Source organism: Ziziphus jujuba, chromosome 2 (genome assembly GCF_031755915.1).
Source record: "Ziziphus jujuba cultivar Dongzao chromosome 2, ASM3175591v1".
Taxonomy (NCBI): domain Eukaryota; kingdom Viridiplantae; phylum Streptophyta; class Magnoliopsida; order Rosales; family Rhamnaceae; genus Ziziphus; species Ziziphus jujuba.
Window position 1 is genome coordinate 11,197,912 of NC_083380.1, and position 27,970 is coordinate 11,225,881.

General features: G+C 31.4%; 3 protein-coding genes and 1 long non-coding RNA gene across 5 annotated transcripts; 1 reads left to right on the top strand and 3 right to left on the bottom strand.

Annotated features, from left to right (window-relative positions):
* Positions 1-346: 346 nt before the first annotated feature.
* LOC107418434 (FKBP12-interacting protein of 37 kDa) lies at positions 347-5,106 on the bottom strand. The gene is made up of 14 exons (XM_016027134.4): positions 4,942-5,106; positions 4,769-4,820; positions 4,618-4,679; positions 4,091-4,158; positions 3,925-3,961; positions 3,541-3,628; positions 3,362-3,426; positions 3,180-3,257; positions 2,468-2,515; positions 2,038-2,091; positions 1,759-1,920; positions 1,170-1,239; positions 968-1,023; positions 347-608 (listed from the first exon to the last, which is right to left on the bottom strand). The coding sequence occupies exons 1-14, from the start codon at positions 4,966-4,968 to the stop codon at positions 450-452; spliced, it is 1,026 nt and encodes a 341-aa protein (XP_015882620.1). The 5' UTR covers positions 4,969-5,106; the 3' UTR covers positions 347-449.
* Positions 5,107-10,187: 5,081 nt separating this feature from the next.
* Positions 10,188-13,772, top strand: LOC107418424 (short-chain dehydrogenase TIC 32 B, chloroplastic). Its single transcript, XM_016027123.4, has 8 exons — positions 10,188-10,519; positions 11,352-11,583; positions 11,700-11,779; positions 12,424-12,577; positions 12,769-12,847; positions 12,951-13,038; positions 13,180-13,226; positions 13,356-13,772. The coding sequence occupies exons 1-8, from the start codon at positions 10,321-10,323 to the stop codon at positions 13,563-13,565; spliced, it is 1,089 nt and encodes a 362-aa protein (XP_015882609.1). The 5' UTR covers positions 10,188-10,320; the 3' UTR covers positions 13,566-13,772.
* Positions 13,773-13,919: 147 nt separating this feature from the next.
* LOC112491560 (uncharacterized) lies at positions 13,920-15,934 on the bottom strand. Of its 2 annotated transcripts, none has more exons than XR_009635527.1 (5): positions 15,784-15,934; positions 15,616-15,701; positions 15,405-15,528; positions 14,908-15,146; positions 13,920-14,433 (listed from the first exon to the last, which is right to left on the bottom strand). It is a non-coding gene; the product is annotated as an uncharacterized LOC112491560 (long non-coding RNA). The 2 variants fall into 2 exon arrangements; XR_009635528.1 differs by having other exon boundaries at positions 13,922-14,433; positions 15,405-15,442.
* Positions 15,935-17,524: 1,590 nt separating this feature from the next.
* On the bottom strand, positions 17,525-21,160 carry LOC107418425 (kinetochore protein SPC25 homolog). The gene is made up of 8 exons (XM_016027124.4): positions 20,883-21,160; positions 20,557-20,622; positions 20,210-20,356; positions 19,829-19,927; positions 19,655-19,744; positions 19,443-19,565; positions 18,947-19,182; positions 17,525-17,966 (listed from the first exon to the last, which is right to left on the bottom strand). Exons 1-8 carry the CDS (start codon positions 21,049-21,051, stop codon positions 17,955-17,957), a joined length of 942 nt encoding a protein of 313 aa, XP_015882610.2. The 5' UTR covers positions 21,052-21,160; the 3' UTR covers positions 17,525-17,954.
* Between the last annotated feature and the right edge of the window lie 6,810 nt (positions 21,161-27,970).

Sequence of the window (27,970 nt, forward strand, 5' to 3'; positions counted from 1 at the left end):
GCAATATTGGAAAATCACCAATACCGAGCCCTGCCCTCTACATCCCATTACTTGCAATTAAGGTAATAATCAATGGCTTCGGGTATAGCCAGCTCTCATAGTGTGATGGGCAGCGTATGCAAGGCCTAGGGACAAATTTACTGCTGAAGTCATTGCAGAGCTTTTTGATCATGCAAAGGTTCACCACCAAAGCAGCAGTACTCAACCTGGTAAGTTACCTAGATTTTATCAGGCATACACTTATCACAATCCATATAACAGGCTAAATTTGTGATTAGCCGGCAGCAGGATTGCCTGACTTAATGCATTTCCATAACTGCTCCATTCAAAGTCTATAACCAAGGCAGATTAAAAAATAGTCTGCTGAAAGAATACAATTAATGTATACATGTACAAATAACATGGGGCCAAAGCACAAGAAAAAAAATATCCTACAAAATTGTCTTTTATTAATTGTCAGCCTCGCTGGGCGTCACTTCATTGCTAAGCTTTCTATTAGAGGCTGAATCAGTTTTTTCCTCCTCCACTGAATTTCTCTGCTGCTGCTCTTGCTTTAATCTTTGCAGCTCACGATCCTTCTCTTCCAGCTTCTCTTGCAAGATGAGCACCTTCAGTGGTAGATGTTTTATAAACATTAGTTTCTATCAAGCAAAACTAGGACTAAACCATAACATACAACGAATTTGATATTATTCTCGTTGAGAACCTTTTTTTTAACTCGTATTCAACAAAGGCAAGATTTGAGCATGAGATCAAAAATACAGTTTCATGTCAATCTCACTGACACAGCATGGTTCATTCAACTAAATGATGAATATCTTCTACCCACAAATGGACATATTATAATCAAATGGATACATTTTATTTGACCAAAAATGAAAAGCATGCATATGAAATAAGTTGTAAAATTATAGTGATGCCACACTAATAAATGAAAACAAGGTAAAGAAAGAAAAAAAACAAAAACCATTTCATTTGATCTTTCCACATCATTTGTTAGGGCATCCATATGTTTGTGCAGTCCTGTAACAAAGTATAAACGGATTTAATTAGACATCACCTAATGAAGCAACGGTAAAACAACAGTAGTAGAAAATGATGGTACCTCAAACTAGTAAATACCACCGAACCAGGTGATAAAATAAAATTAAAACTGATATTTAACTAACCTTCATATTGACTTCTCAGTTCTGCATTTTGGGACTTTTGCAAAGCAAGTTTCATAGCTAATTCGTGAATCTGGACATAAACAATAAAAAAGTAGAACAAATTAGCTACAAAATCTTCTTAAAATATCACTAGACAAAAAACAAATTAACAAATTGCGCCACAGATAGAGCAACAATTTTATACATATATGAATAATATATTTAACAAGAAAACAAAGACTGGTTTTCTTCACTAAGCATCTGGGTATCAACGCATTAAAAATCTTAAGTTAACATTTCAAATATTGAACAAAATTAACAAATACGTTTCCTTATCAGTGGAGATGTTTCCCATCCACTATAAAGTCTGTCAGATACAGAAAGCATTAGAATGTTCATGAGTTTGGTGAAATATTAACATATGCTCACAAACTAAAAAGACAAAAATCTATATACTTGTGCAGGCCATACAAAATCCTGTTCGCTTTTCTCACAGAAAATAAAAAAATTAAATGAACAAACAACATTCAAAGCTGAAGGGAAAAATGGCACAAGATGCTGATACACATGATAACATAAAATAAAGGAAATACAGCTGCAACAGCAGCACCTTCCCCTCAGCGGCTTGATTTCCAATCTCCTCATTTTCCTCTTGCAAGGTTCTACACTTAGCCATCAGCATCTTCCCCATTTTGCTTTGTGGTGTAAACTGGACAGCAGCAATATTATCTTGCAACTCCTTCACTTTTTTGTCCTTTTCCTCAACCAAATTCTGACATCATTGTATCATAGAAAAATGTACATCGGATTTATTGCCAAAAAGAAAAGTATATATATATATACATTTTCTAAGCATTTAAAACACTGTTATAGAACTAGGATCACATACCTTTAAACGTGTAAACTCTTCATGAATTGCAGGATCCAGTAACAATCTTCTGGCCTGTCCAATTGACCACAGATAACAATTTAAGACTAGCAAGAAAGTCATAATAGTTATAGGTAAAGAATTAATGAAATGCCAAAAGATACAAAATAATCTACGTGTCATGATTAGTATAAAATTTATAAGGGTTGTTGGAAATCTTGAGCTAAGCACGTACCGTATAAGCCAAAGACAATAAAGAAATCAATATATGGCATTGAAATTAAAGTTCTCTCCCATAGAATAATTAAAAACATCAGTAAAGATCCATCACCAATAGCAGTTACATGATACTGAATAAAAGAATACAGCTTTCAATTTTATCATTCCATTTCTGATGGATGCCTCAGTAAAATTTTTGTTTGACAAGGGAAACTAAAGGAGTTTCAATTACCTGCATTGATGGTGGCTTCAGTTGTGATTTCAAATCCCGAACTGCAGACTGTTTATTCAACAATGAACTTGGTTTTAGATAGGCATTACACCTCACCAATGATTCAAGCAAGTAAAAAAGATCAGTCAACAAGCGAGCTGCATCAAACTCTCCCATAATATTCAGATTTTTTTTATTGGTAAATCCATAATGTTCAGGGTTATCTTAAAAGAAAACAATTAGTAAAAATGTGTTAGATTAAAGCATCAAGTACAATTTTAAATGAATCCAATTAATGTGGTAATCTTGTCGCATCCCTAACAAGATCAATAATCAAGGATCATCTTCAGGAAGAAGCTTCTTTACATTAATTGGCATATAATGATGGAACAAATGGAAAACTAAAGGAATATTGCAGTGGACTGAGGTGCTCTAATCCAAGTCTTTTTCTACAGCTTGCCATATAAGACAGGTATAACTATGATGGATCAGCTTAAATCTCTACACCTAAATGAAATCAAAGGAATATACAAGAAGATGCTTTTTTAGAAGTCGTAGTGAAATAATTCTTATATGATGGAAAGGCACCTATCGGTAGAAACTCTCTAAATCCAAGAAGCATAGGAAACAGTAAGATATATCTTTTTAAACTTTTTGAGATAATGCAGCTGGAGAGATGTAAGATGAAGTCATATGAATTTAAAAGGGAAGGCAAAGCAGAAAAAATTCACACCTTAAGCTCTGCTATTTCCTGCTCCCGTTTTGCAAATGTTACAATGAAAGCAGCTTCCTTCTTTTTTGCTTTTTCTAACTGATAATGAGAGAGAAAAAGGGGAATAAAAAATAAAGGATTTAAATTTTTGTATGACAGATAAGGACTTCTTCAAAACCAAAAAAATACATCTGAGACTTAACCTGTTCTCGCAATAACTCTTCAGAGGTTTTCAGGGTCTGAAGGTAATTGATCACTAGTTTAGGTTCTACAAAGAAAAGCAGAAACGAACTAACACTCAATACAGCACATCATGCAGTAAAACATGCCATGGTCTATAAAATGACACAATTAAGAAAAACACAAAGGGAGTGACACTAACCAGGATTAGTCCCAGCAGGTATGAAGGATTCATTCTGAAATGAAGAATACCATTTCTGAATCTCAGATTTTGCAGCTTCAAGTTCTGTCTGTAAATACGAGATCATCATTCAATAACCCATAAGCATCTAAGGCAAAGTGTTAACCAAAAAAAAAAAAAAAATGTATGTAGGATAAAGATGGATACAGAATCATTTTTGAAGCAGAATTATCTGGCATGACTAGCAGAGTTTACAAGCATCATGAAGGAATATGTAGATAACTGACAGCATCTCTCCTCACAAGAAAATGTATACTAGCACACACTGATATATGGATACTTTGGAAGGAAGATAAAGAAATGTAGAGGCTGTAAGCTGATAGCGGTTTAAAAAAGAATGCTTACTTGGCAGGTTGCAAGTGTATCTTTACAGTTTTGAAGACTGCAAAAGAAAATTCCAGGAAAGTAAACATTAGGCTATAAAGAACATATATAAGAAGTCAGAACGACACAAGATATGCTAAATTTCGTTTATAACATATAAAGGTTTCTAGGTTTAGAGAAACATTACCTCTCACGAAGAGACAAAATCATTCCTGTTGCTACACCAGGAGCAGTTTCTTCAAGTTTCGTGTTACCCTGCAATGTGAATAAACATTATCGATTACCCATTAAAACTCACATGAAAAGAGACATCTGAAACATATCCAATTTCATAGGAACATTAAAGAAATACGTAATTTGCCAACCAATATCTGCTATTGACTTTTTTTTATACCAACATCCACAGGTTTATTTCCATTCACTCGAATATTTGACATCTGTCATTCTCACTACTGTTAATGTATTTAACCATTTTTCTTAAAGCCTTAAATGTAAAACTGACCAATTCCAAATTCATGACACTTTCACCTATAGAATTTTCAAAATTCTACCTAGGTCCGCAAATGATAAACCCAAAGTAATACACTATTGAAATTAAGCAAAAAAGGAGTTAAATACGGCAAAATGAGCATAAAAAATTTCGAAATTGAAACCAACATTCCTCAGTGGCTAACCCCAAAAAAAAAAAAAGAAAAAAAGAACGTAAAATAATACCTTTTTGGAGCCAAAAAAGTCGTCTTCATCATCCTCAAGGTCTCCAAAACCTCTTTTATTACCTAAAGTTTACATTTCTTTTTACTTTAATAAATAAACACCAAATAAAATTAGTACCAGTGTTTTCGGTAAGAAAGAAAACGAAACTAACCTGTACGCCTGGAATTGTGAGTTCCGGGAAAATCACCACCGAAATCATCATCCTGAGTTGTAAGAAAAATAATAATAATAATAAAATGAGAAACAAGAACAAAACCCTAAAAATGGAATTTCAATTGGGAATGTATAAAAAGATGAAGATTGAATAGGGAAAAGAGGACTGACATCGTCCATATGGTTGTGGGAAGCCATGGAATTCGATAAGCTTTTTTTTGGATTTTTATTATTTTTGTCGGAAAAATCTCGGTGACGAAGAGTAAGCGCTCTGTGACTTGAAAGCTGCGTGAAAAGCCCACCCCGTATCTGTTAGATTTGCACAGACAAATCGGAATCAAAAGGGCTTGCGGTGGGAAGAGTAAGAATCACCTACGCGCGGTTCTATTGGTCTTTTTTTTTTTTTTTTTTTGAGCTTCTTTAAAAAGCCCAATTAAAATTTAAAAATAAAATAAAAACAAAAAAAAGCCCAAATGAATTGATCTTTCAATTTAAATTTGGGCCATCTACTCTTTTCACCTGCCAAATCCTCATGGCCAATCGTAGACTCATCCAAATAAAAAAAAAAGAGCGGGAGGGTCTTTCTACACTACATAAATTTCTCTTAACGCAATCTTTTATAAAAAATTACCAAAACGCCTTTGACCCTCTCTCTCTCTCTCTCTCTCTCTCTCTCTCTCTCTCCCCCCCCTCCTTCCCCATCCTAAAGGAGAAGAAGAAAAATTAATTTATTTTGATTTTTTTTTTCTTTTTTGTAATTTAATAAGAAATGGTTGAGTAGAGAGACGTGTAAAAAGCTTACTAAAATACGAGCCCAAACTTTTTATCCGTTACTCTAAGCCCAAATATACTGTCATTTTATAGGCCCGATCTCGCCATTCTTCATACACACTACCAGGCAAAGTTCACTTCTGTTTTGTTTTTTTTTTTTTTTTGGTTAACGTGGAACAATAATCTTTTTAATATCTTTTTTATTGAAGGCAAAAGCTAGCTTAGCAGTTTCGACTCATGTATAATAAAATAATAAAAAGAAGAGGAAAATAGGTTCCTTATGCAGGAATTCCTTAAATGAAATTTGGTAAGCAATCTCAAATTCAAAGTCTAAAAGAGAATGAGACCAATTATCATCATTTGAGTTGTGAAGATTTAAGCTGAAGCTCTATAGTTTTGATGCCTTTGTGAGTCCATCTTCCATGCATAGTATAATCCACTCACACCCAAGAATGGCAAACACATAATTTTGTCTTTTGAATTTTTTCTTTGCATTGATTTCATCTGTCTCCTTTTTCCACCACCCCCTAATGTTTTTTAATAAAAGAATCCCTGTAACCACAAGCTCGAAATAGTATATATCCAGTGCTTTTTTTTATTCTTTAATTAATGTTGGTAAGGAGGAGGTATATAATATATATATATATATATATATGTATCACGTCACCCTCATGTAGCATGAGGCATATTTTTCTATGCTTTTCTTTTACCTTTTTTTTTTTAATTTCATTTCGATTATAAATGTTTAATATCCTACACCCTATTAATTAATATGTAGGTAGTGTAATCACAATCTCAAAGATTACATTTAGTGATTTTATTTTGTTATATTAATGTTAGTACAAATGGAATCCTTGCCTTCGATCAACCTCTCATGAATCATGAGAGGAATTTTTATTTTCCTATACTTTTTCATTTGTGCATAATTTTCTTCTTCTTTTTGTCTTTGACTTTGACTATATATATATATATATATAAATACCAATAACCTAACCTTTTAGTAAGCAGTTGATAGAGTGACAATCCCAAAGAATATATTGGGCCATTTTTTAATAAATTGATGTTGTTGAGGAGTCCATGTCTTCAAACATACCCTCCTGCCACATGAGGCATACACTTTTATGGATTTCATATGCAGCTTTTTTATTTTTTTTCCCCCCTTATCTTGAACTTTGTTTATAAAAAATAAAATTAAGAATACTCGTATTCTTTTTGGTTAAATATGATACATAAAGATGAAGACAAACAACCTTTTCTCCAAATCTTACCACACAAAGGACCCAAACAAGAAAGAAGGGAAAAGAAATCAAAATTGGCAATCTATTTATTGTTTTTAATTGCTAAATATTACTAATATATAGCTTATAATAATCTAAGTTAGAGGTATTATGAAAGGCAGACAATAGGCCTAAATTTGTGTCCTTCACCTCCCCCGTGATTAGCTCATGTTTGTTTCCACTACTCACATGCTGCCATTTGTCATTTCATGAATGGATCATGACACGTGCGGATAGCACTCATCAAAATGAAATTTGTATGACACTTTTTTTCAAGTATTATATCTTTAATGAAAAAAAAAAAAAGGTTAAGTGAGTGATTGATTTGAACGAATATTAATGATTTTTTTGGGTATTTTAAAATTTTTAGATTTGTTGAATACATCAAACTCATGAGGTAAGAAAATTTTGTTCAAGGAGGGAGACATATCTTTGTAACACTAGGGCCCTAAGGTCTTCTAAATTAATACCAAATTAATTTCTTTCCCCCTTAAAGAAAATATGTGCATCATATGTATTGTCTTGTCTCAAATGGGTTGATGAGAGAATAGTAGACAAACCTCGTTTTCTTTGGTTAGGTAACTAGCTAGCTAGATGCCATTAATTGGAACTATATCTAATATATTTCATGCATATTCAAGGGCTCTAAATTGATTTGGTGGAGTTGGTGATTTGGTAAACATAATAACTTATAATTAGGCTAATTAATTTCTTTTTAATTATGATCAATTTACAAAAGTTTACTAGAGAAATGGTGGGTTTGAAAATTGATACCTTTCTTAAATCCCAAATTTTGAATGTGAACATTTCCACTTTCTTTTCAACAAGTTCAAGTTGCGTCCAAAAAAAATAATAATAAAGGGTTTCAAGTATTCTCTCCACCGCCAAATTCCCTCACACCCACCAGACAAAAAGAACACCACCAAAAAAGAGTCAACAAGAAAAAACATATATATATATATATATATGAGAAAACAAAATATCAAAGTATATCATGATCTTTTTGACCCATCAAAAACAAAATGATAAAAAATTTAAAACTATATATATATATATATATATTTTCTTTTTTTTCTTGAAACAAACGTCTTGTTAGACCAGAAACCGATATTAATCTACATAATGATTCTCACTTATCCGTTCTAACACATGAAGAGAAACATTAATCATATTTAAAAGGTCTAGATTTAGCAACCAAAAGATTTTGTAGTAGTATATTGAAATTTTTTAGACTTCCCTCCTCATAATTTCAAAACAAGAAAGGAAGCTAATTAATATATATATTCACTTTATTAGCTTTTATATATCCCATCAAACTTTGTTTTTATTTTTATTTTTGGTGAATACCCCCAAATTTTGTTTACCAAAAGTTATGGTAGCACATTAATATTAGTGGTTGACAAAGAAATATTGCATAAATTCATAAAAATTGAACCCAATAACACATTGTTATATTATTTGATAAATAAAATTGTGATGGCTCTAGCATTATTGGTATAAGAACATATAAGACGGGGTTGGTACAAAAAGAAGAGAAATAGGGGGGTCTTGGATCCCAATCAATGTGAACTTTTTAGGCTTTTTCAGGGCATGCCTTGATATGAAGCAGCGTAGGGGGACGGAAGATCACATGTGAAACTGAGAGAGAGAAGAAGGATGAAGGGGATTTTGATGGAAAGATGTAGTAAAGTTGGGAAACACAATGGGTCCCTTATGCCATAGCCAGTTCACAACTCCATTGTTGAGGAGTCAACTTCATTGCTCTCTTTTAGTCCCTCAAACACCCAGCATTGCCCATCATTTCTCTTCGCCAATGGTGGAAAATTTTATCACCCACCTTGGATCATATCCCTAATAAAGCAGACTTTGAGTGAGTGAGTGAGTGAGTGAGACATGTTTGCACGCAGCAAAAGTATTTTTGTCTACCAACATTTTTATACTCTATTATTTAATATATATATATATATATATTGTATAAAATTTTCATTTTCATTCTCCTTTTTCTTTCCCTTTGAGAAAGTTGATCAAGTTTTTCTTTCAAGATGTTGGAAGTTATTATCATAGGATTTTCTAGATGTGCACGTGTGGGGGAGTCCATAAACCACCCCAATTTTTTCCCTCTTGGGTACGAGAAAGAAGCTGTGAAAAAGCATCAACACCATGCGACTAAAAGACGTGGGGCATATATACTAGTAATATATATATATATATATATATATCAAGGTAATTAGTGCAAAAAGTTAGATTTAAGACAAAGGGTATTCTATGATCTTAGAAGTAAATGAATTAATTTAGCTGTATATAGTTTGAAATTGTGTTTTTCATGGACGGTCGGGAATGATTTGTATAATAAGATGCAATTATTTTAATTTTATACTTACCTATAAAAAGCAAACATATCTAATACATACAAATTGCAAAAATATCATTATGTATGTAGATTTAAGACAAATGGTTTTTTAATGTCTTAGAAGCAAATGAACTAGTTTGAATTGTGTTTGTCATGGACGGTCGAGAATTAATGATTTATATCCTTTATAGACGGAATTATTTTACATTTACCTATAAAAAGTAAACATGTCTAATAGGTACAAAAGCTTACTGCTTGTGTAAAATGCAACAAGTGTTAAACAGATGGCAAAATGGAACAATTAGAATTAAAAGAGAATATGATCAAGCTATGCCATGTCAAATTTGTGTACTGAGAGAGACAACGACTTGTGAGGCAAAATTATTAATAAAACCGTTTTTTTATGCTTTAATAGCAATCAAGCACCTAATCTTATAAACACACCAAAAAGCTCTGTATCCTAGCTCTCTTTGGCATTTAGAAGCTATAGCATTTAATTTTATTTTTTATTTTTTTTCTCATGGAGAGATGATTAATTTCGTAACACACTTAGGAAAGAAATAAAGCCATATTTGATAGGAAATTATGGTCATTTTTAATCAATCAAGTCCAATAACTTCCAGAAGGGAAAGGGAAAAAAAAGATTAATTAATCACTATTATTAATCACCATTTACTTGTGAGGATTTGCTACTTCTCTATTACTCTTTTATGATGAATGATTAATTATGGTGTAAGTTACTTTTTAATTAATCAGTAAAAATTGCACTTGGATAATCACTTCTGGAAATGACAAACTCCGAAAAACACAAACCAAAATACGTAAAAAAGCCCACTCGTTAAGGACAGACAGTAATAATGAGAAATCAAAGACAAAATAATAATAATAATAGTTGCTATTTTTATACACATTAATTAGCTGCTTTAAAGCTTTTATATATCAGTTAGACTATTGACCAACAACCAGCTATGGTTGGTGACAAATCTAAACCAACCATTTCATTGAATTTTGTCAAGAAAAGTTACAAAGTTTCTGACTTGTGAAAGTAATTATTGGTTGAGGACACCTACTTACAGTGCTCCACAGCTTACCATATGTTAATCTTCTCTTTATTCTATATATACGTACCATATATTAGAAGCTATATATTTTATGCTTTACTACCACCCAAACAAAAAATTCCTCTCTTGGTTATCTAGGATTCTAAAAGTTGGCATCCCCATGAAAGAAACACTAAGATACTTAGCAGGGATTGCAGGCCCAAGTGGTTATGGTTCAAAATCTACTGCTGAACAAGTTACTGAAGATTGTTCTTCTTCTTTACCTAATCATCTAACTGCTATAATCACTGGTTAGTATATTCATCTTCACAATATCTCTACCCACATGAAATCTTTTTACTATTCTTTTTCTAAAAATTTTCATCTTCTTCCCCTTCTTTCACTACTTTGGTTATCGAATGGATAAGAGTTTGATTTGCAAAAATGTCTCATTTTTCTCTTGAGAATTACATTAATTTTTTTTTTCCTTTTTGTTTTTTTCTTTCCGTTTTTCTTGACTGGGTTTTCTTTTCTTCCTTATAGTTTTTTTTTTTTTTTTTTTTCCCAATGATCAGCGCTCTAAAACTTTCACGTTGGTTAATTTCCGGTGTGAAATGATAATCTTTCCATCTGCTTCTCTTTTATTCGATTTAATAATGAATTTTTCCAAGAAAATTCTTGGTGGAGTTTGTCCCGAGTGTACCAAATGATACACTTTTAACATTTTAAGCTTTACATGGACAAGATTCTATGTATAATTCATGAGGGATAACCCACTAAGAGAGCTCATATATGTTTTGTATTCATTTTTCCCACCAGATTTTCTATGCATCTAATTCTAAATATTATTTTATACTTTTCTTCGATAAAAAGTATATTATTCTTTCTTTCCCTTTTATCCTCCACCCACAATATTCTACATACTGGTTTTGTATATTATTTTTGTGGTTCTTTTTGGCTGCAAGAAGATATGGTTTTTGTCTCTATTTTAATGGATTCTTTCCTTGGTTCAAAGTAGATCTCACTGCTAGCTATACATCTATAACTCCAATGATAAAAGTTTCACCTTTTTTCTTCTTAATATATATTGTTTTAGTATATAACTCCAATTATTTATGTTGTTTGATATTGAAAATCATGAAGGTGGAACATCAGGTATAGGAGTAGAGACAGCAAGGGTATTAGCAAAAAGAGGGGTGAGAATAGTAATTCCAGCAAGGGACTTGAAAAAAGGAGCAGAAGTGAAAGAAGAAATTGAAAGAGAGAATCCAAAAGCTGAGGTTATTGTATTGGAGATTGACCTCAGCTCATTTGCTTCTGTACAGAGATTCTGCTCTCAATTCCTTTCTCTTGGTCTTCCTCTCAACATCCTCATGTCAGTTTTTTTACAAATAATTTTCTTTTTTTCTTTTATTTTCTTTTTCAGATTTTATTGTTGTTGAAAATATGACATTGTTGGTTGAACAAAATCTTTCAATATATTTTTTGCAGAAACAATGCTGGAATATTCTCCCAAAATCTGGAATACTCTGAAGACAAAATTGAGATGACATTTGCTACAAATTACTTGGGTATATTTTCCTTTTGATTAACTTTGTCTACATGGTTTTTAATTTTTTTGTTTTTTGGTTGTTCCTCCTAAGCAATTGGATGGTCTCCATTTGTTCATACACAGAGGACAAATCATTCATATCCACCAGCAATTTTTTTTACTCTGTGTTTACTTTTCCTATTCATATAGAACTTTGTTTTTAACTACAGTAACTTTAAAATCCAATTAGAATGATTACAATAAGATGCCTATCTGTTTCTTTTCTTCTTCTTTTTTCGGTTTTTTTATCTTTTTTTATTATTATTATTTTTTTTGTGGTAATAAATTTAAGATCAGCCACATAGCCAAGGCTTGTTAGCAGGATTTTTGTTCTGTTTGTTAACGTTGCTCACAAGTCACATCTTAATATGTGACCCCACGCGGATTCAATGCAATTGATTACTTGGTGACAAATAAAGCAACCGCCTGGAAACTATTTCAGCCTTGGGATTTCGTATGTTGGGCTTTGGATCCAAATATCCATCTGGTCTGTTCATGAATATTACTAAAAGAAATGTGTAAAGCCCAACATCCAAAAATTTTGGGTCCCAAATCATACAATACGTATACATGTATATTTTTTTGGTTTCTGGGTTTTTAATTAAACTCAAATTTCTCTGGCAGGACATTATCTTTTAACAGAAATGCTGTTGGAAAAAATGGTGGAAACAGCAGCTCAAACGGGCATCCAAGGAAGAATAATTAATGTCTCATCTGTAATCCACAGCTGGGTTAAGAGAGATTCTTTCTGCTTCAATGAAATGCTAAACCCAAAGAAGTAAAAATTTCTCATTTTAGTTACTTCTTTATCAAGTATTTTATCAAATATTTCCCCAAAAAAAAAAAAAAAAAGAAAAAAGGACCATTATTGATACAGCAGTAATATATATAGGGGAAAAAAAAAAAAAAAAAGCAAAAGCTAATAATATTTTTTTTTTTGTTTTGTTTGTTTGTTTTTAACTTTTGCAGTTATAATGGCACACGTGCATATGCACAATCAAAGTTGGCAAACATATTGCATGTAAAAGAAATGGCTAGACAACTAAAGGTATGGTCTCATGTGAATTTAGAAAGAGCTCGTAAATATTTTTTGTGGGGAGGAGGGAAAGAATATTTTGAAAATCTCTACTAATTTTATTCAATTGTTTTAGGCAAGAAATGCAAGAGTCACTGTCAATGCAGTACACCCAGGAATTGTAAAAACTGGGATTATCAGAGCTCACAAGGGATTTATCACAGGTATGAATTTATTATCCACTAATTCGCATTACCAATTTTTTTTAAATTAATCAGAATGGAACTAATTAGTATTTTGCTTTATACATAAATTGATGAAAAGAATATGAACTCTAATAATGTCTTATTACGTTTTTTATGCAGATTCTGTGTTTTTCCTAGCTTCCAAGTTACTAAAAACAACATCACAGGTATGTTTCATATGAAGAATCTTATTGGAGAAAAGGGTTTTTTTTGTACCGTTAGAGAGGTTAATTTTCTGAGTATCCAAACATATTAGAGTGGTTGACAAATGGTACCTGGGATTTGTTGCTCTGCAGGGTGCATCAACAACATGCTATGTTGCTTTGAGCCCAGAAATAGAAGGCGTAAGTGGGAAATACTTTGCAGATTGCAATGAGACAAACTGCTCAACTCTAGCAAATGATGAATCAGAAGCACAAAAGCTGTGGAAGCAGACTCGTGGACTAATATGCAGACGACAATGTCATCCAGCAGCTGAAAAGAAATTGTGTATTCCTTTACTATAGACCAGGGGAATTTAGGTTCTTGTATATAAAATTTATCCATAAGATATCCACAAGGCCTTACATTACATTGGCCTACTAATAGGTAATTCAAAGTACATCACAATAAAGGGACTTCAGAATCCGGAATCATCCCCTTCTCATCTCCACAAGGATGTATTACTCAACCACAGCTATGCTAATTTAATAATAGAAATATAACCTTCTGTATATTCTGACCGTCTTGGTTCTAAAATTTTCTATCTTTTTCATCCTTCCAAGTTCGACAACCTTCAAGTTGTAGGTGGCATTGACTATAAATATATGACATCATTTGAAAAGTAAATCAGATGTTGCAGAAACCATATATAGCACACTCCAACTGATAAAATAAAGATGTAAGCGAATATTCCAAAGTCTTGCATGAAAGATAAAGTAATAATTTATATGCCAAAACCATGATCGCATCATACAAACAAGAGATTCCCAATAAATACTATCTGTAAGCTACAGCTTTTTATATTATTCCAAGACAAGTATGTGACATAAAATCCAAAAAATATAAATCAATATTCGGAAATATGGACATTCAGTAATATAGATCCGTGGGATTATCATCCTTAATTTCATACCATTAGCCGTTACTTCATTTTAATAAAAAGTACACAAAAGTGAAGCCAACCAAGCAACAAGGTGATACTGTCATGTCTTGTTCAGTTACAAAACTCCACTGACCTCTTTCAATCAGTTTCACTTCTTTCCTGTCCTATGGATCAGCTGGCAAGCATCTTGAGTCATATATTACAACTTGCTGAGAGGGATGGGGAACGTGATTCACATTTATTCAAAATTATGTGTCACAGCAGCCTCAAGTCCAATCTCATTTTTTAGGCTGCCAAATATTACAGTAACCATACATCAGGTTTACATCAAACCAAGATCATATTTTTCTAATGTCTATATCCGCAGCAAAAATATCTTATCCAAGCGCAGCTTAAGATTGTAGAAAAGGGAATTTATTTATAATTCTATCAACTAAATACATGTTCTTACTGAAGAATTATCTTACCATTCATGTCCACAGAACTTATGCTGGCTTAAGCACTACTTTTAGCTTTGGAAAATGCTTGTAACTCTTACCACCCGGTGCATACCACAATTGGACTATATTGCTTGCATTATTTTTCTCCTCGCTAATCAAATCTTAAAACAATGGAACTGTTTCAAACACGGAGGTGGATATTGACCAAAAACTAATTGACATCATCGTTTGCAACATACTGCATTCTAAAATTGGCTACGGAATAAGATGGTAATCTACTCATGCAAATAAATAAAAAGCACATCACAAGCAAATAACTGATACCTTAAAAACAAGGAGACCGACAAAGAAAAAATGCAGATTCCAGAGAAAGCACTGCTGCTTTACTCCCCTTTCCATTGTTAAGCTTCTTGTAATGTCTATCAACTTCCCCATGTTGAACTTGGTTCTCAGATTCCTTGGCCGGAGATTCACTTCTGTAGGTTGAAATTGACACAACCGGTGCAGACAAAGAAATTGTGGAAGAGACTTGAGGAAGATTTGTTGACAGGGGAAAAAAAACCCTGATGAATCACAAAACCGTACAGAATTTATAACAAACAATGGTAAGCACTTTGATACAGATAGCAAGTAGCTTATCCATATAATCACAAAGGTCTGATATACAGAAAACATTAAGAAGTGATACATGAAAATAGATCGGACAAACTTTACTTATTTCTGGCTTTAATCACATACAGAATATGGCAACTGTATTCCAGAAGACTTACCTTTCAAGCAATAAAAACATTTTTTGGAGTGCAAAGACATAAGGTTTATACCTTGTGCTATAGCTTCTTGAAACTTCTGCCTCATGCTTCTAACAAATTTGAAACAAACAATTGGTTCTGTTCAACTCATTAATCAACTCCTTGATGTCATTTAAAAGTAGAACAAAATCTAACACTTAAAAGAGGTGGATAAAATATCAAAATTCAGTATGGTAGATTATATCCAGCATTATGACATCTAAAATAACAATATATAACTTACATGTGTAAGTATCATCCTCATGATGCATGGTGAAGAAGAATTCCTCATTGGGATTTTTTAAAGAAATATTAATGTGAATTTTACACCTAAAACAAAAGGTTGGTTGTAAGAAGACATACTACATACGAAAGATAAAACAAAAACGCTGCATGATAAAGAAACAATTACCATCAATTTGCAAAACCTAGAAATATGTTGTACCACAAAATGGCTTCCTGTATTTCATCGGTATTGTGTTGGCTACCTGTTTCTTCAGATTCTGTCAAAAAAAAAATTAAAAAAAATGGTATATTAGAAGCTACGTTTGTTTTCACCAACTAACTAAAACGGCTACATATATATATATATATATGCCTTAACGGTGTCGTTTTTACGAATGGTAAAATCATTGACCATAAGGTGCGGAGGTTGAGAATTTAGATATCTAAGAAAATATTTTTAAGTGTTAAAAGAATATTAATAGAAATATCAGAAATCATAAAATATTAATAAAAATGTATTAAATTTTATTTTTAAAAATAAAATTTTTTTATTGAAATTTTAAAATTGACCTGTTCAATCAATTATCAAATTAATTATATAAATATTGAATGGATATTATAAGTATACTAATCATGTAAATATATATTTCATTTTACTGTTAAAATCGATTTCATCTTGTTTTTTCAATTTGTTTTATATTTCTTTTGCAAATTGTTTTAAGTTACGCATAGCGAAATTAGTGACGTGTAAGAGAAAATTATTTTTTTGTTTCTTTTTCTATTTTAGCCATTCATTTATATTTTTAGTCTTAGCTATCAATTTTATCATACGGATTGTTTATGTTTTAATATTTGTTATACATTTTACTTTTAGTTTCTATCTACGAAATCGGCTTATGACTTGAGAAACATGAGTTTGAGGTAGTTTTATTTGTTTTCTTTTTAGTAATTCGTTTTAGCAATAATTTTTCTCTTGTGTTCAATTAGTTTTTATTTGTGTTCAATTATTTATTTTTTCCTCTTCAGTTATTTTTTGTTTTTTCTCAGTTTTATTTATATTGTTGGTAATTTGACGAAAGGCCAGAGCTTTATTTAGTCACTGAGCCCATTTTACGAAAATTCTTGGTAATGTTTGTCCCAAGTGTACGAGATGATACGTTTTACATTTTAAGCTTTACGTGGACAAGATTCTATGTACAATTCAGGATAACCCAACGAGAGCACATATATGCTGTGTATTCAATTTTTCCACCAGATTTTTTGCTTGACCTTTTGATGTATCTAAATACTATTTTATGCCTTTTCTTGGATAAAAAGTATTATATTATTTCTTACCCTTATATCCTCCATCTGCAATCTAAATGCTGGTTTTTTATATTATTTCGTGGTTCTTTTTGGCTTAAAGAAGACATGGTCTTTCTCTTTTTGAGTCGATTTTTGTAGATCTCACTGCTATACATCCAGTACTCTTAAAGTAAGAGTAAGGATAAAAGCTGTGGAAGCAGACCCGTGGACTTATATGTAGACGGCAATGTCATCCAGCAATAACGTATTCCTTTACTGACCAGGGGAATTTAGATTTATTTGTATAAAATTACTCATAAGAGATCTACAAGGCCTTATATTGTGTTGGCCTACTAATAGGTAATTAAAATACATCACAATGACAAAGGGACTTCAAAGCTCAGAATCATCCTCTTTCTCATCTCCACAAGGACATATTACACAACCACCACAGCTATGCCAATTTAATACTAAAATTACCGCCGTTTGTATATTTTGATCGTCTTGGATCCAAAATTTATGAGATAATTTGAAGAGTAAATCAGATGTTGCGGAAACCATATATGAAACAGTACTAGTATGGTAATATCACACCCCAACTAATAAAATTTGAAGATGTTATCGAATATTCCAAGTCCTACGTGAAAGGTAAAGTAAAAATTTATAAGCCAAAACCATGATCACATCATACAAACTAAAAACTGCAAAGAAATAATATTTGCAATTACAGCATTTGATATTATCCCTAGACAAGTACCAGAAATAAAATCCAATATCGACATTCAGTAATCTACATCTCTGGGATTATCACCCGTAATTACATGCCATTAGCTGTTACTTCATTTTGATACAAAAGTACACACAAGCAAAGCCAACCACGCAACAAGGTGATGCTGTCATGTCTTGCGGAGTTACAAAAGTCCATTGACCTCTTTCAATCAGTTTCACTTCTTTCCTGTCCTATGTGTCAGCTGGCAAGCATCTTGAGTCATAAATTATGACTAGCTGAGAAAGTTAGGGAACATGATTCACATTTATTCAAAAGTATGTGTTGCAGAAGCCTCTGCTCCATCTTCATTTTTTAGACTGCCAAATATTAAAGTCATCATACATCAGGTTTACATTAAACAAAGATTATATGATTACATTATGTAGGACAAGTAGGGAAGAAAAGAAAACTGAAAATTAAAGATAAAGCTCTAATAACACTAGAACTATTTTAGGAATCACTCCTAAAATACCTAATCATCAAACCTAATTTTTGGTTTTCACTAGGTATTAGACGTAATTTTGGTTTGCATCACACAAAACCAAAGAAAATAATCACACAAAAAATATCTGTATTATCCATCAACTATCTTAAAAGGTTATAGAAACCCTTGTTTATAATAAAACCACCTAGCAACATAAGGAAACTAAAATATTAAATAAGGAAACTAAATAATAAAACTTTATTAAAATATAAGGAAACTGCCAAAAAAAAAAAAAAAAAAAAAACAACAGCAACGACGACGACAACAACTAATAAACATAATAATATTAAAACCCTAGAAATCAAATAAACATAATAATATTAAAACCCTAGTAATTATAATCCTAAAATTCATAAAACCATAGTAATTACAATCCTATATAATCTCCATCATTATATTGTCTATATCCCCATCAAGAATACCTTCTTCTAGCACAACTTAAGATTGTAGAAAAAAGAGATTTATTTATGATTCTGTCATCTAGGATACATGTGCGTACTAAAGAATTAATAATATACTTCATGTCTACAGAACTTATGCTGGTTCAAGCAGGTACTTACAGCTACGGCAAATGCTTGTAACTCTTAAAACAAATGCATACCAAAAATAGGACTATATTGCTTACATCATTTCTATGCACCAATCATATCTTCAAGCAATGGAACTATTTCAAACATGGAGGTGGATATTGGCCAAAAACTAATAGAAATCATCATTTATAACATAATGCACTCTAAAACTGGCTGCAGAATAAGATGATAATTCTACTCCTGCACATGGAAACATAGCACAACAGATGCAAATAAATGATACCTTAAAACGAGAAGACCGACGAAGAGAAGATGCAGATCCTGGAGATAAAACAGCTGCTTTACTGGCATTTCCATTGTTAAGCTTCTTGTAATGTCTATCAACTTCTCCATGTTGAGTTTGGTTCTCAGATTGCTTGGCCAGAGATTCACTTGTGTCAGTTGAAATTGACATAACCGGTGCAGACAAAGAAATTGTGGAGGAGACTTGAGAGAGATTTGTTGACAGGGGAAAAAATCCTGATGAATCACAAAACAGTACAGAATTTATCATAAACAATGTTTTGTACTTTGATACAGATAGCGAGTAAGCTTATTCATATAATTACAAAGGTCAGAAACGTAGAAACATCGAGAAGTGACACATGAACATATATCAGGCAAACAGCACCACTTATTTCTGACTTTAATCACATAGAGAATATGGCAACTGCATTCTAGAGGATACACCTTTCAAGATTTAAAAACATTTTTTGGAGTGCAATAGATAAGTTTTATACCTTGTGCTGCAGCTTCTCGAAATTTCTGCCTCATGCTTCTAACGAATTTGAATAAACCATTGGTTTTGTTCAACTCATTAATCAACTCCTCGATGTCATTTAATTGTAGATCACAATCTAACACTAAAAAGGGGTGGATAAAATATCAAAATCCAGTATGGTAGCTTATATTTAATATTATGAGATCTAACAAATAACAATACATAACTTACATGTGTAAGCATTGTCTGCATGACGAATGGTGAAGGAGAATTCTTCATCGGGATTTTTTGAAGAAATGTTCTTAAATGTGAATTTTACACCTAAAATAAAAAAGTTGATTGTAAGAAGTTATACCACACACAAAAGAGAAAAAACAAATGCTGCATGATAAAGAGACCAATTACCATGTCCACCTTCAATATAGAAACCAAGAACCATATTGTACCACGAAATAGCTTCCTGTATTTCATCTGTATTGTTTTGGCTACCTGTTTCCTCATATTCTGTAAAAAATATTTGTATATCAGCATTCAACCATTAAATAAGAATTATACTATTTAATAATATTAAACTCAGATACAGCCTCCATTCATTAACAAAGTCCCGCTGCAGTCAAATAAGGAAAACGAAGATAAACACATATATCAGTACCAATTGTATATATCCATGTAATAGATGATTATTTAGGAATTTGTTAAATTAGATTATAGCAAGCAAAATTCAAGGACAACAGAAAAAAAAAAAAAAAAAAAAAAGTCCCAGTGACAAAAATAAAAGGAAAATACCTAAAGATTGCTGAGAAAGAAGTTCAGCATATTCATCCCTCTTGGTTCTTTGATCTTGGACAGTTCTTTTAAGTTCTTCAACCTTAGCTTTCCTAGCAGCAATAGAGTCCATCAAGGCCATCCGTTTAGCCTCTTTACGGGTCTTCACTAAAGGACAGTAGTTCAAATTTATATACATACAAACATATTAGAATTGAAAACAAAACAAAACAAAAACACGCACACACTAGAAGCATAATGGAAGGACAAATCACAAAAATTCGAACAATAGGCAAAGAGCTATTAAACAAAACCGAAAATTTTGCTAAACAAATATGGAAAAAATTGCAAGTAACAAAATCCAATACCTGATAATGCTTTCACAAATTCATCCTCCGCCTCCCTCAGCTTAGCTTTAAGCTCCAAAACCTTTCCTGGAAAAAAAAAAAAAAGAAAGAAAAAATCAACAAAAACCATAGAGGAATAGTTCAATTACATATCACCGAAACCAAATTTTATGAAACCCTCATAATTCCTCCATTAAAGGTTCATTTCCACACCTTCCGAAAAGAACAAAAAAAAAAAAAAAAAAAAAAGCCCTAATTGTGCAGAAATCATGTGGAAGCAATTATAGACCTTAGTTTCTACAACCAAAATTAATTAGAGAGAAAAAGCAATGGAGGGGGTAGTGGACCTTGACATTGGAGGGTTTCTTGTCCTCTGGCACGTGTGACTAACAGGGATTCGCGGGAAGACGCCATGAACGCGTCGGTTTTCTGCTGGTGAAGCGAGATCTCTCTGTCGCAGGCCATTCGTAGTGACTCCATTCTCGTCCGTATCGATTCCTCTGCTTTGCTCTCCATCTCTACACTGACAGAGACAGCGTTAACAGCAAAAGAGAGAGAGAGAGAGAGAGAGAGAGAGAGAGTCTATTTTGAATGAAGATTTGCATTTCCGGCCCGCCATTTTATTTTCTTTTTTAATCCTTTTCCTCTTTTTCTTTTTCTTGGAGGCGCTTGCCGCGAGTTGGGCCGGGACGTCTTAGCTGATAATCCATAGCACTTTTGAGCTAGCCCATATTGTGATCCATATATCATTTGGGCTATAGCCTATATCGGATGGTTAGCTTCTAGGCTAAACATTTGGGTTGGGTTGGGTAGGCTAGAAGTGACTTTTGGGCTAGAATGACACTTCTAATAAGGCCAAGCTGAATAGCAAACAAACAGTAACCAATTGGGTTAACCTCCTGGTCTCCCCTAAGAATTACTCAGAAATTAGAATTACTTTCAAACAACGTACACATATAGAGATGAGAGTTTGCGCATTGTTACCGATGGAAAACAAGGGGACCAGACTAGGGGAGGAGGAGAGGAAGTCCAGCCCCAAGCCCAAGACCAAACCCAAGCCCAAGCCCAAGCCCTTCGAAGTACATCCGAAACGAGTCTATAAAAAAAATTTTGTTAATATATAATAAAATAGTTACAAGAAAAGAGTATATGAAATTATATTTAGTTTTTTACTGGAACAAGACAATACCAAACAATTCCTTGCTGGAGACCTAGGAGCACAGTTTCATAAGGTAACCATATGAAACTTGGAAATAGAACATTTTTTAAATTAGTTTATAATGAGCCAAAATAAAAAATAAAAAATTTAAAAAAAAAAAAGGTTTAAAGTTCATGCTTTTGTCTGTAAAAAATTGTACTATATATGATTATGCCCTGTTATAAAGAATGTCCCATACCTGTAGAGTTGCAAAAATACCCTATATATATTTTCACAAACCCAACAAAGGATTCGGTTTTTTTTTTTTTTTTTTTTTTGGCCTTTTTTGACAAAGAATTTTATATACGAGACACACAGGAAATTATGTCACTTCAAATAAATAGAAGCAACCCATGTGCCTAAATAATAACAAAAACACAATTATTAAAATTATTAGTATGAGTAAATACAATAACACAATAATGGATTCATAGAGTGTAAGGAAATAATGTTAGCATTATTTATATCCTTTTTCTTTGCAAACTCATAAATGTGAAATTTTTTCTGTACTACGATTTGTAAGCTCATGACTTGGTACAATTTTCCTAATTTTTATCCCTTGAAACCATCTTCTCTCTGCTATTGCCTACATTTGGCTAATGCATTGGATTTCACCATCTGCCTCATGTCCATGTAAACCTCTCTCTGATCTTTCTAACAGTTAATTGGAAAAGAAAGAATATATAGAACCAGGTTTTAAATCCAAGTGGTACATTTTAAGTTTTTCCTCTAACCCTATAACAAACAAGGGATCATATTAATGAATTGAACTTAAAAATCTAATGCATTGAGTAAGTGCTAACATTTAGCACTTATTACATCCGTAAATTTCCATTATAAAGTCGAAATTATATTTCTATTAAATCAAACAATAGACAATTTTGAAACTTGAACAACCAGACAGAATGTAGAAAGTTACATTAGACCAAATTTTAATGGTGGTCCTGGGTCTAAATATATAAGAACAAAGTTTGCTTGCTTGTCAATGAATATAAGTAGGTGATTCAGCCTTAAAGAAACAAAGCGAGTACGAAATAAACAAATACTATATGATTACTTTTTCTTAATTATTTCTTAGTTAATTTTGTTGATGAGGCTCTTTTAGAGCCGAAAGAAGTAAAGCTAAATAGTCCATTAACCTTGAAAGAAGAGAAGGAACATTCCAATTAAACAAGCAATTAATTCTCTTTGGAAAATATTAATTTTAGACTTTTAGTTCAAGTGAAAGCAAAAAAACAAAACCCACCAAGGAAAAAGAAACTAAACAACAAAAGAAAGACAAGTATTGCATCGAAAAAACCAAGAAGCTAGTTTAATAAAGAGCTTACTAATAAATTAAAGAAAAAATTACATGGTAACAAAAAAAAATGTTGCTTTTTTGTTTGTACAATCTTCTATGTTACATATCTACCATCCAATTGTGCGGTTAGCACCCGTGTTGTGGAGCCAAAATGGGCCATGTTTGGAAAGCTTTTTCATGGTCAAAATTATCTAATGGTTGACGAGCCATGGACTTTACGACCTTTTTTTCATTGGGATTGTTTATTACCATGTTCACGTTCACTCAATTATTGATGATCAAAAAGCAAGCAATTGGAGGCCAATAATTTGCCTTGCACATTTGGAAAATGTTCGATATTGTTTTGTATGTAGCTAAAGGTCTTGTTAGAAAATAAATAAATAAATAAATAAAAATTATCAATGCATTCAACTAAATCTTTAATTACCAGAAAAAGGAAAATTATACACATTTTACGGCAATAAAATAAATTCGTTTCTCAGCCACAAAAAAAAAAAAATTGTGGTTATAAGTGAGAATCCCATGACAAAGTTTATATGCCTAAGAATTTGAATTCTACTATGCCGTATATCATACCACTAATATTCTTAATCATGGGTTATTATCATGGATTATTAAAGTATGCCACTAGGACATCTTCTTCTGGTATATGTTTCAGCATTTTGAGAATTAAGAAGAATTATTGCATGTGCAAGTAGAAATACATCAGTTGAGTTATGTTTTAGAGATTAAAGGAAAATTCTAAAAAAATTTGACTTCAAGCTTATAATCTTTAAGTCTTTAATGACAAAAGATGCTATTTACATTTGAAGCAATGCACCTTCTTTTAAAAAGAACCCAAAAAAAAAAAAAAAAATCCCTTTGAAACATATATATATATATATGCATGTATAATACATACTATATATTATATTAAAAAAATGCGAAGGAGTTTGACTATAATTAAAACTAATTATTAGAAAAAGCTTTAATGGAAATAGATCTCCACCTCCAAGTTAAGATGCCCATATCTGCTTTGCACATCAGTACCAACACGAATTAACGACAAGAATCTTATGGAAGTTGAAAAATAAAAAGAAAAAAAAGAAAAAAAAAATCTTATTTGTTATATTATTTGACCCTTGAATATTGTCCGGCAATTATTGTTGTATTGTGAGCAGTGCTTTACAAATCTATAATTGTATTAATTTTTTCTGTTTGCAGTACTTCATCTTATCTTTTTTTCCTTTTTGTTCTGTCTCTAGTTAGATTCTCCTCCTCATCATAAGGGATTGAATTTTTATTTATTTTTTTATTTTTTTGTAGAATGATCTTATACTCTCTCTTAGCCAAGTATTGTTATTACTATTATTATTATTTAGCTAAAGAGAAGATTCCTGAAATTTAAAGCCTTTTCCTCTGCTAGCTAGGTTCATTGGATTTTGTTTGGGAGAAAATGGTATTGACAAGACATTCCTCTAATAGTGATAGGTGATTCATGCTACAAACTAAAGGAAATTTTATTAATTTTTTTATTATTATTTTTATGGTTTTTTAGTTTCGTTTTTTCATGTTTTGTATAGTTAGAGAGACTAGAGAAATGCATTTAGGAGAAAAATTAAAGAAAAAGCACAAATTGAATTCCATTTTGCAAATTGACTATTCCCTACCCACCCCAACTCACAACCACAACAAAGCAAAATGGTATCCAATATAAAAAGGAAATTAAACAAAATTTCCATGGAAGAGAAGCATCCATGGCCATGGGGCATAGAAACCAATGTTTCATGATTCAAAACCGAAAAAGAAAGGGATCCATATATTATCTGCTTTTAATTTATTATGTGTGCTTTTTATCTGATCATTCTGTTAATAATAAACTATATTAAAATTGAGATTTCTCCAAATACTTATAGTTAAGTAATTCCAACTTAGTTACTTTTCAAAGACCTTAATTAGCATCTTAAAATGAAGATATTAATTTTCCTGTTATTTTTATGGGCTTTTTCTTTTTTCAATGTTTTACATAGTTAGAGAGACTACAGAAAGAATTTAGGAGAAAATTAAAGGATGTAAGACCAATTAAACAGCACAAATTGAATTCCATTTTGCACATTGACTATTCCCTATCCACCACAACAGCCAAAAAGAAAGATGAAGAATGTCGGCAAAATGGTATCCAATCCTAAAATATAAAAGGAAATTTAACAAATTAACCTAAAAAAAAAATGGAAATTAAACAAAAGTTCCATGGAAGAGAAGCATACATGACCATGAGGCATAGAAACCAATGTTTCATGATTTTAAGCACAAAAAGAAAAAGAAAGGGATCCATATATTATCTGCTTTTAATTAACTATTTGGGCTTTTTATTTTGATAATTTAATTAATAATAAACTATATTAAAATTAAGATTTCTCCAAATACTTATCGTTGAGTAATTACCATTTTTTCATAGATCTTAAATAGCATTTTAAACTCAAAAGTAGAAAATTATCATACCAACTAAAATTTAAGACAATAAGTAATAATAACAAAAATGTTTTTATATTTCATAATCCTTACTTTAAAATAAATGATCAATTTATAACCATATACAGAAGGCAAAAAGGGTAATATATCCAAAACTTAATTCTATGATTATATTTCCGAGGACAACTTTTGAGCACTTCACACGTGTTGGTTTCACGAGAGGACCCCATCCTAATTATAGGACAACTAATTCATCGTCCTATTTTAGCACTAGCCTTCAAAAACACCTATATTTTTAACAATTTTTTTCAATAATTCCCTCCATACCTTATATTAATGCAATCGAATTGAGAAAGGTAATGTCCGTACGTCCTATATAGGATATCCATCCCCTAAACTATAAGAAAAATTAAAAGCTTTTAAAATATCATTGTTTCATATAATTTATGTATATGCATGTTTCACATTGAGTATATCAAAGAAATGTATGGCATATGCTTCCCCTTTACCATCACCAACAATTAATAGAATGTATTTTGAGTGTGAAGAACAAAGGGATATTTTTGAGCTATAAAGCTATACATATATACATACACATATAAATAAGGAACTACTAGAATAATCATTTAAATTTATAACTTTAAAAAATAGGCCTAATTAAATAATAAGCTTCTTATCAAATTGATTTTGATATGATGATATTATACTAAAGATTTAACAACACATCCTTTAAAAATAGTCATAACTTAATTAAATAAGCTTTCATAAATTCAACAATTGATATGTTATGATGTGAGCATTACCAATTATATCAAATGATAAAATCAATTTATTAAATATGTTAAATCCACACTAGCTTTGTTTGCACTCTTGAAGCCAACTTCATGTATCATGTCAGATTGGCTGATCTCATATTTGATCATAAACAAGCGACATCACTTAAATTAATAATGCTATAGAGTATTGTAGATGACCAAAAACATTATACCAAGAAAAAAAAATGTAAAAGGTTAATTAATTAATTAATTAATTGAAAATTAGTGTTTATATATGAATAACTCCTCCACCAAACCCATGAATGATTTACAATATTTTTGGTGGATGTGAATGATTTAGAGAGTTTAGTAGTAAGTATTGCCCCAATATGTATCTAAATGGTGTGGTGGAAAATGATTTGAAAAATATATCTTAAAGGATAACATAGTGGTGAAAAATGAAAATGGGTATCAAAAAGGATAACACATATATAGTGACCTTAACACAATGGCCCCAATTAAGTGTAACCAGTAGACCCAGTGACAAGAAAATGTTGGTGAAAGCTAATTTGATAGTAAAATCATTTTATATGTCATATGAAATTTTTGTAAAGAAATGGTATATAAATATATATATATATATATACACACACAGACATGCTATTTTTTTCTTCAAAAGAAAAAAAAAATTATTTCTTCAATTATTATCTCCAAACTTGAAATCACAATCAAGTCGTTTTCAAAATATAATCATTTTTTCTTTTTTGAGAAATATTCCTATTTTAAAACAGAAAATATTCGATAGTTAGATCCATACCTACATACATACGTATACATATAAACATAAACCAATACGCCTGAACCATATTGTTAAATTAGGTTCACCTCCACAAAATTCATAAAATCTAAAGTGTTAAAGTCTATGTATAAAGGTCAACATATAGGGGAAAACGTTCCTCCAGTACCACACAAAAATTAATTATGCAATTATACTAATTTCCAGGACAAGCATATCAGATAATGATTCAAATTCTAATCATTCTATGTAATTATACTAACAAGCTTGTTGCTAATATTAAAATCTAATAAACAATAAATGGGCATTATAGACTAATATATATATATATAGATCCATAACTACATACATTCGTATACATATAAACATAAACCAATACACCTGAACCATATTGTTAAATTAGGTTCACCTCCACAAAATTCATAAAATCTAAAGTGTAAAAGTCTATGTATAAAGGTCAACATGTAGGGGAAAACGTTCCTCTAGTACCACACAAATATTAATTATGCAATTATACTAATTTCCAGGACAAGCATATTAGATAATGATTCCAAATTCTAATCATTATATGTAATTATACTAACAAGCTTGTTGCTAATATTAAAATCTAATAAACAATAAATGGGCATGATAGACATATATATATATATATATATATATTGAGCAAATATGTGAGCTAAAATGCATAAAAATGATCTTACACCTCAATATATGTCATTTTCATTCTCTCCATATTTCTCCAATAGGGGAATTGTGGTTGAGCTTGGGTTGGGAAGAAGTAATAATTTAAAGAAGAGAGAAATCTAAATAACTTAGAGAGTGAAGTAGTAGAAAATTTATATGGTAGGGAGAGTTGTCCACTTTTGATGGGGTGTGGTTGTCTCTTCTCTTCTAATGCCAACAACATTCATTAAAAAAGACACTCATTTACCAAA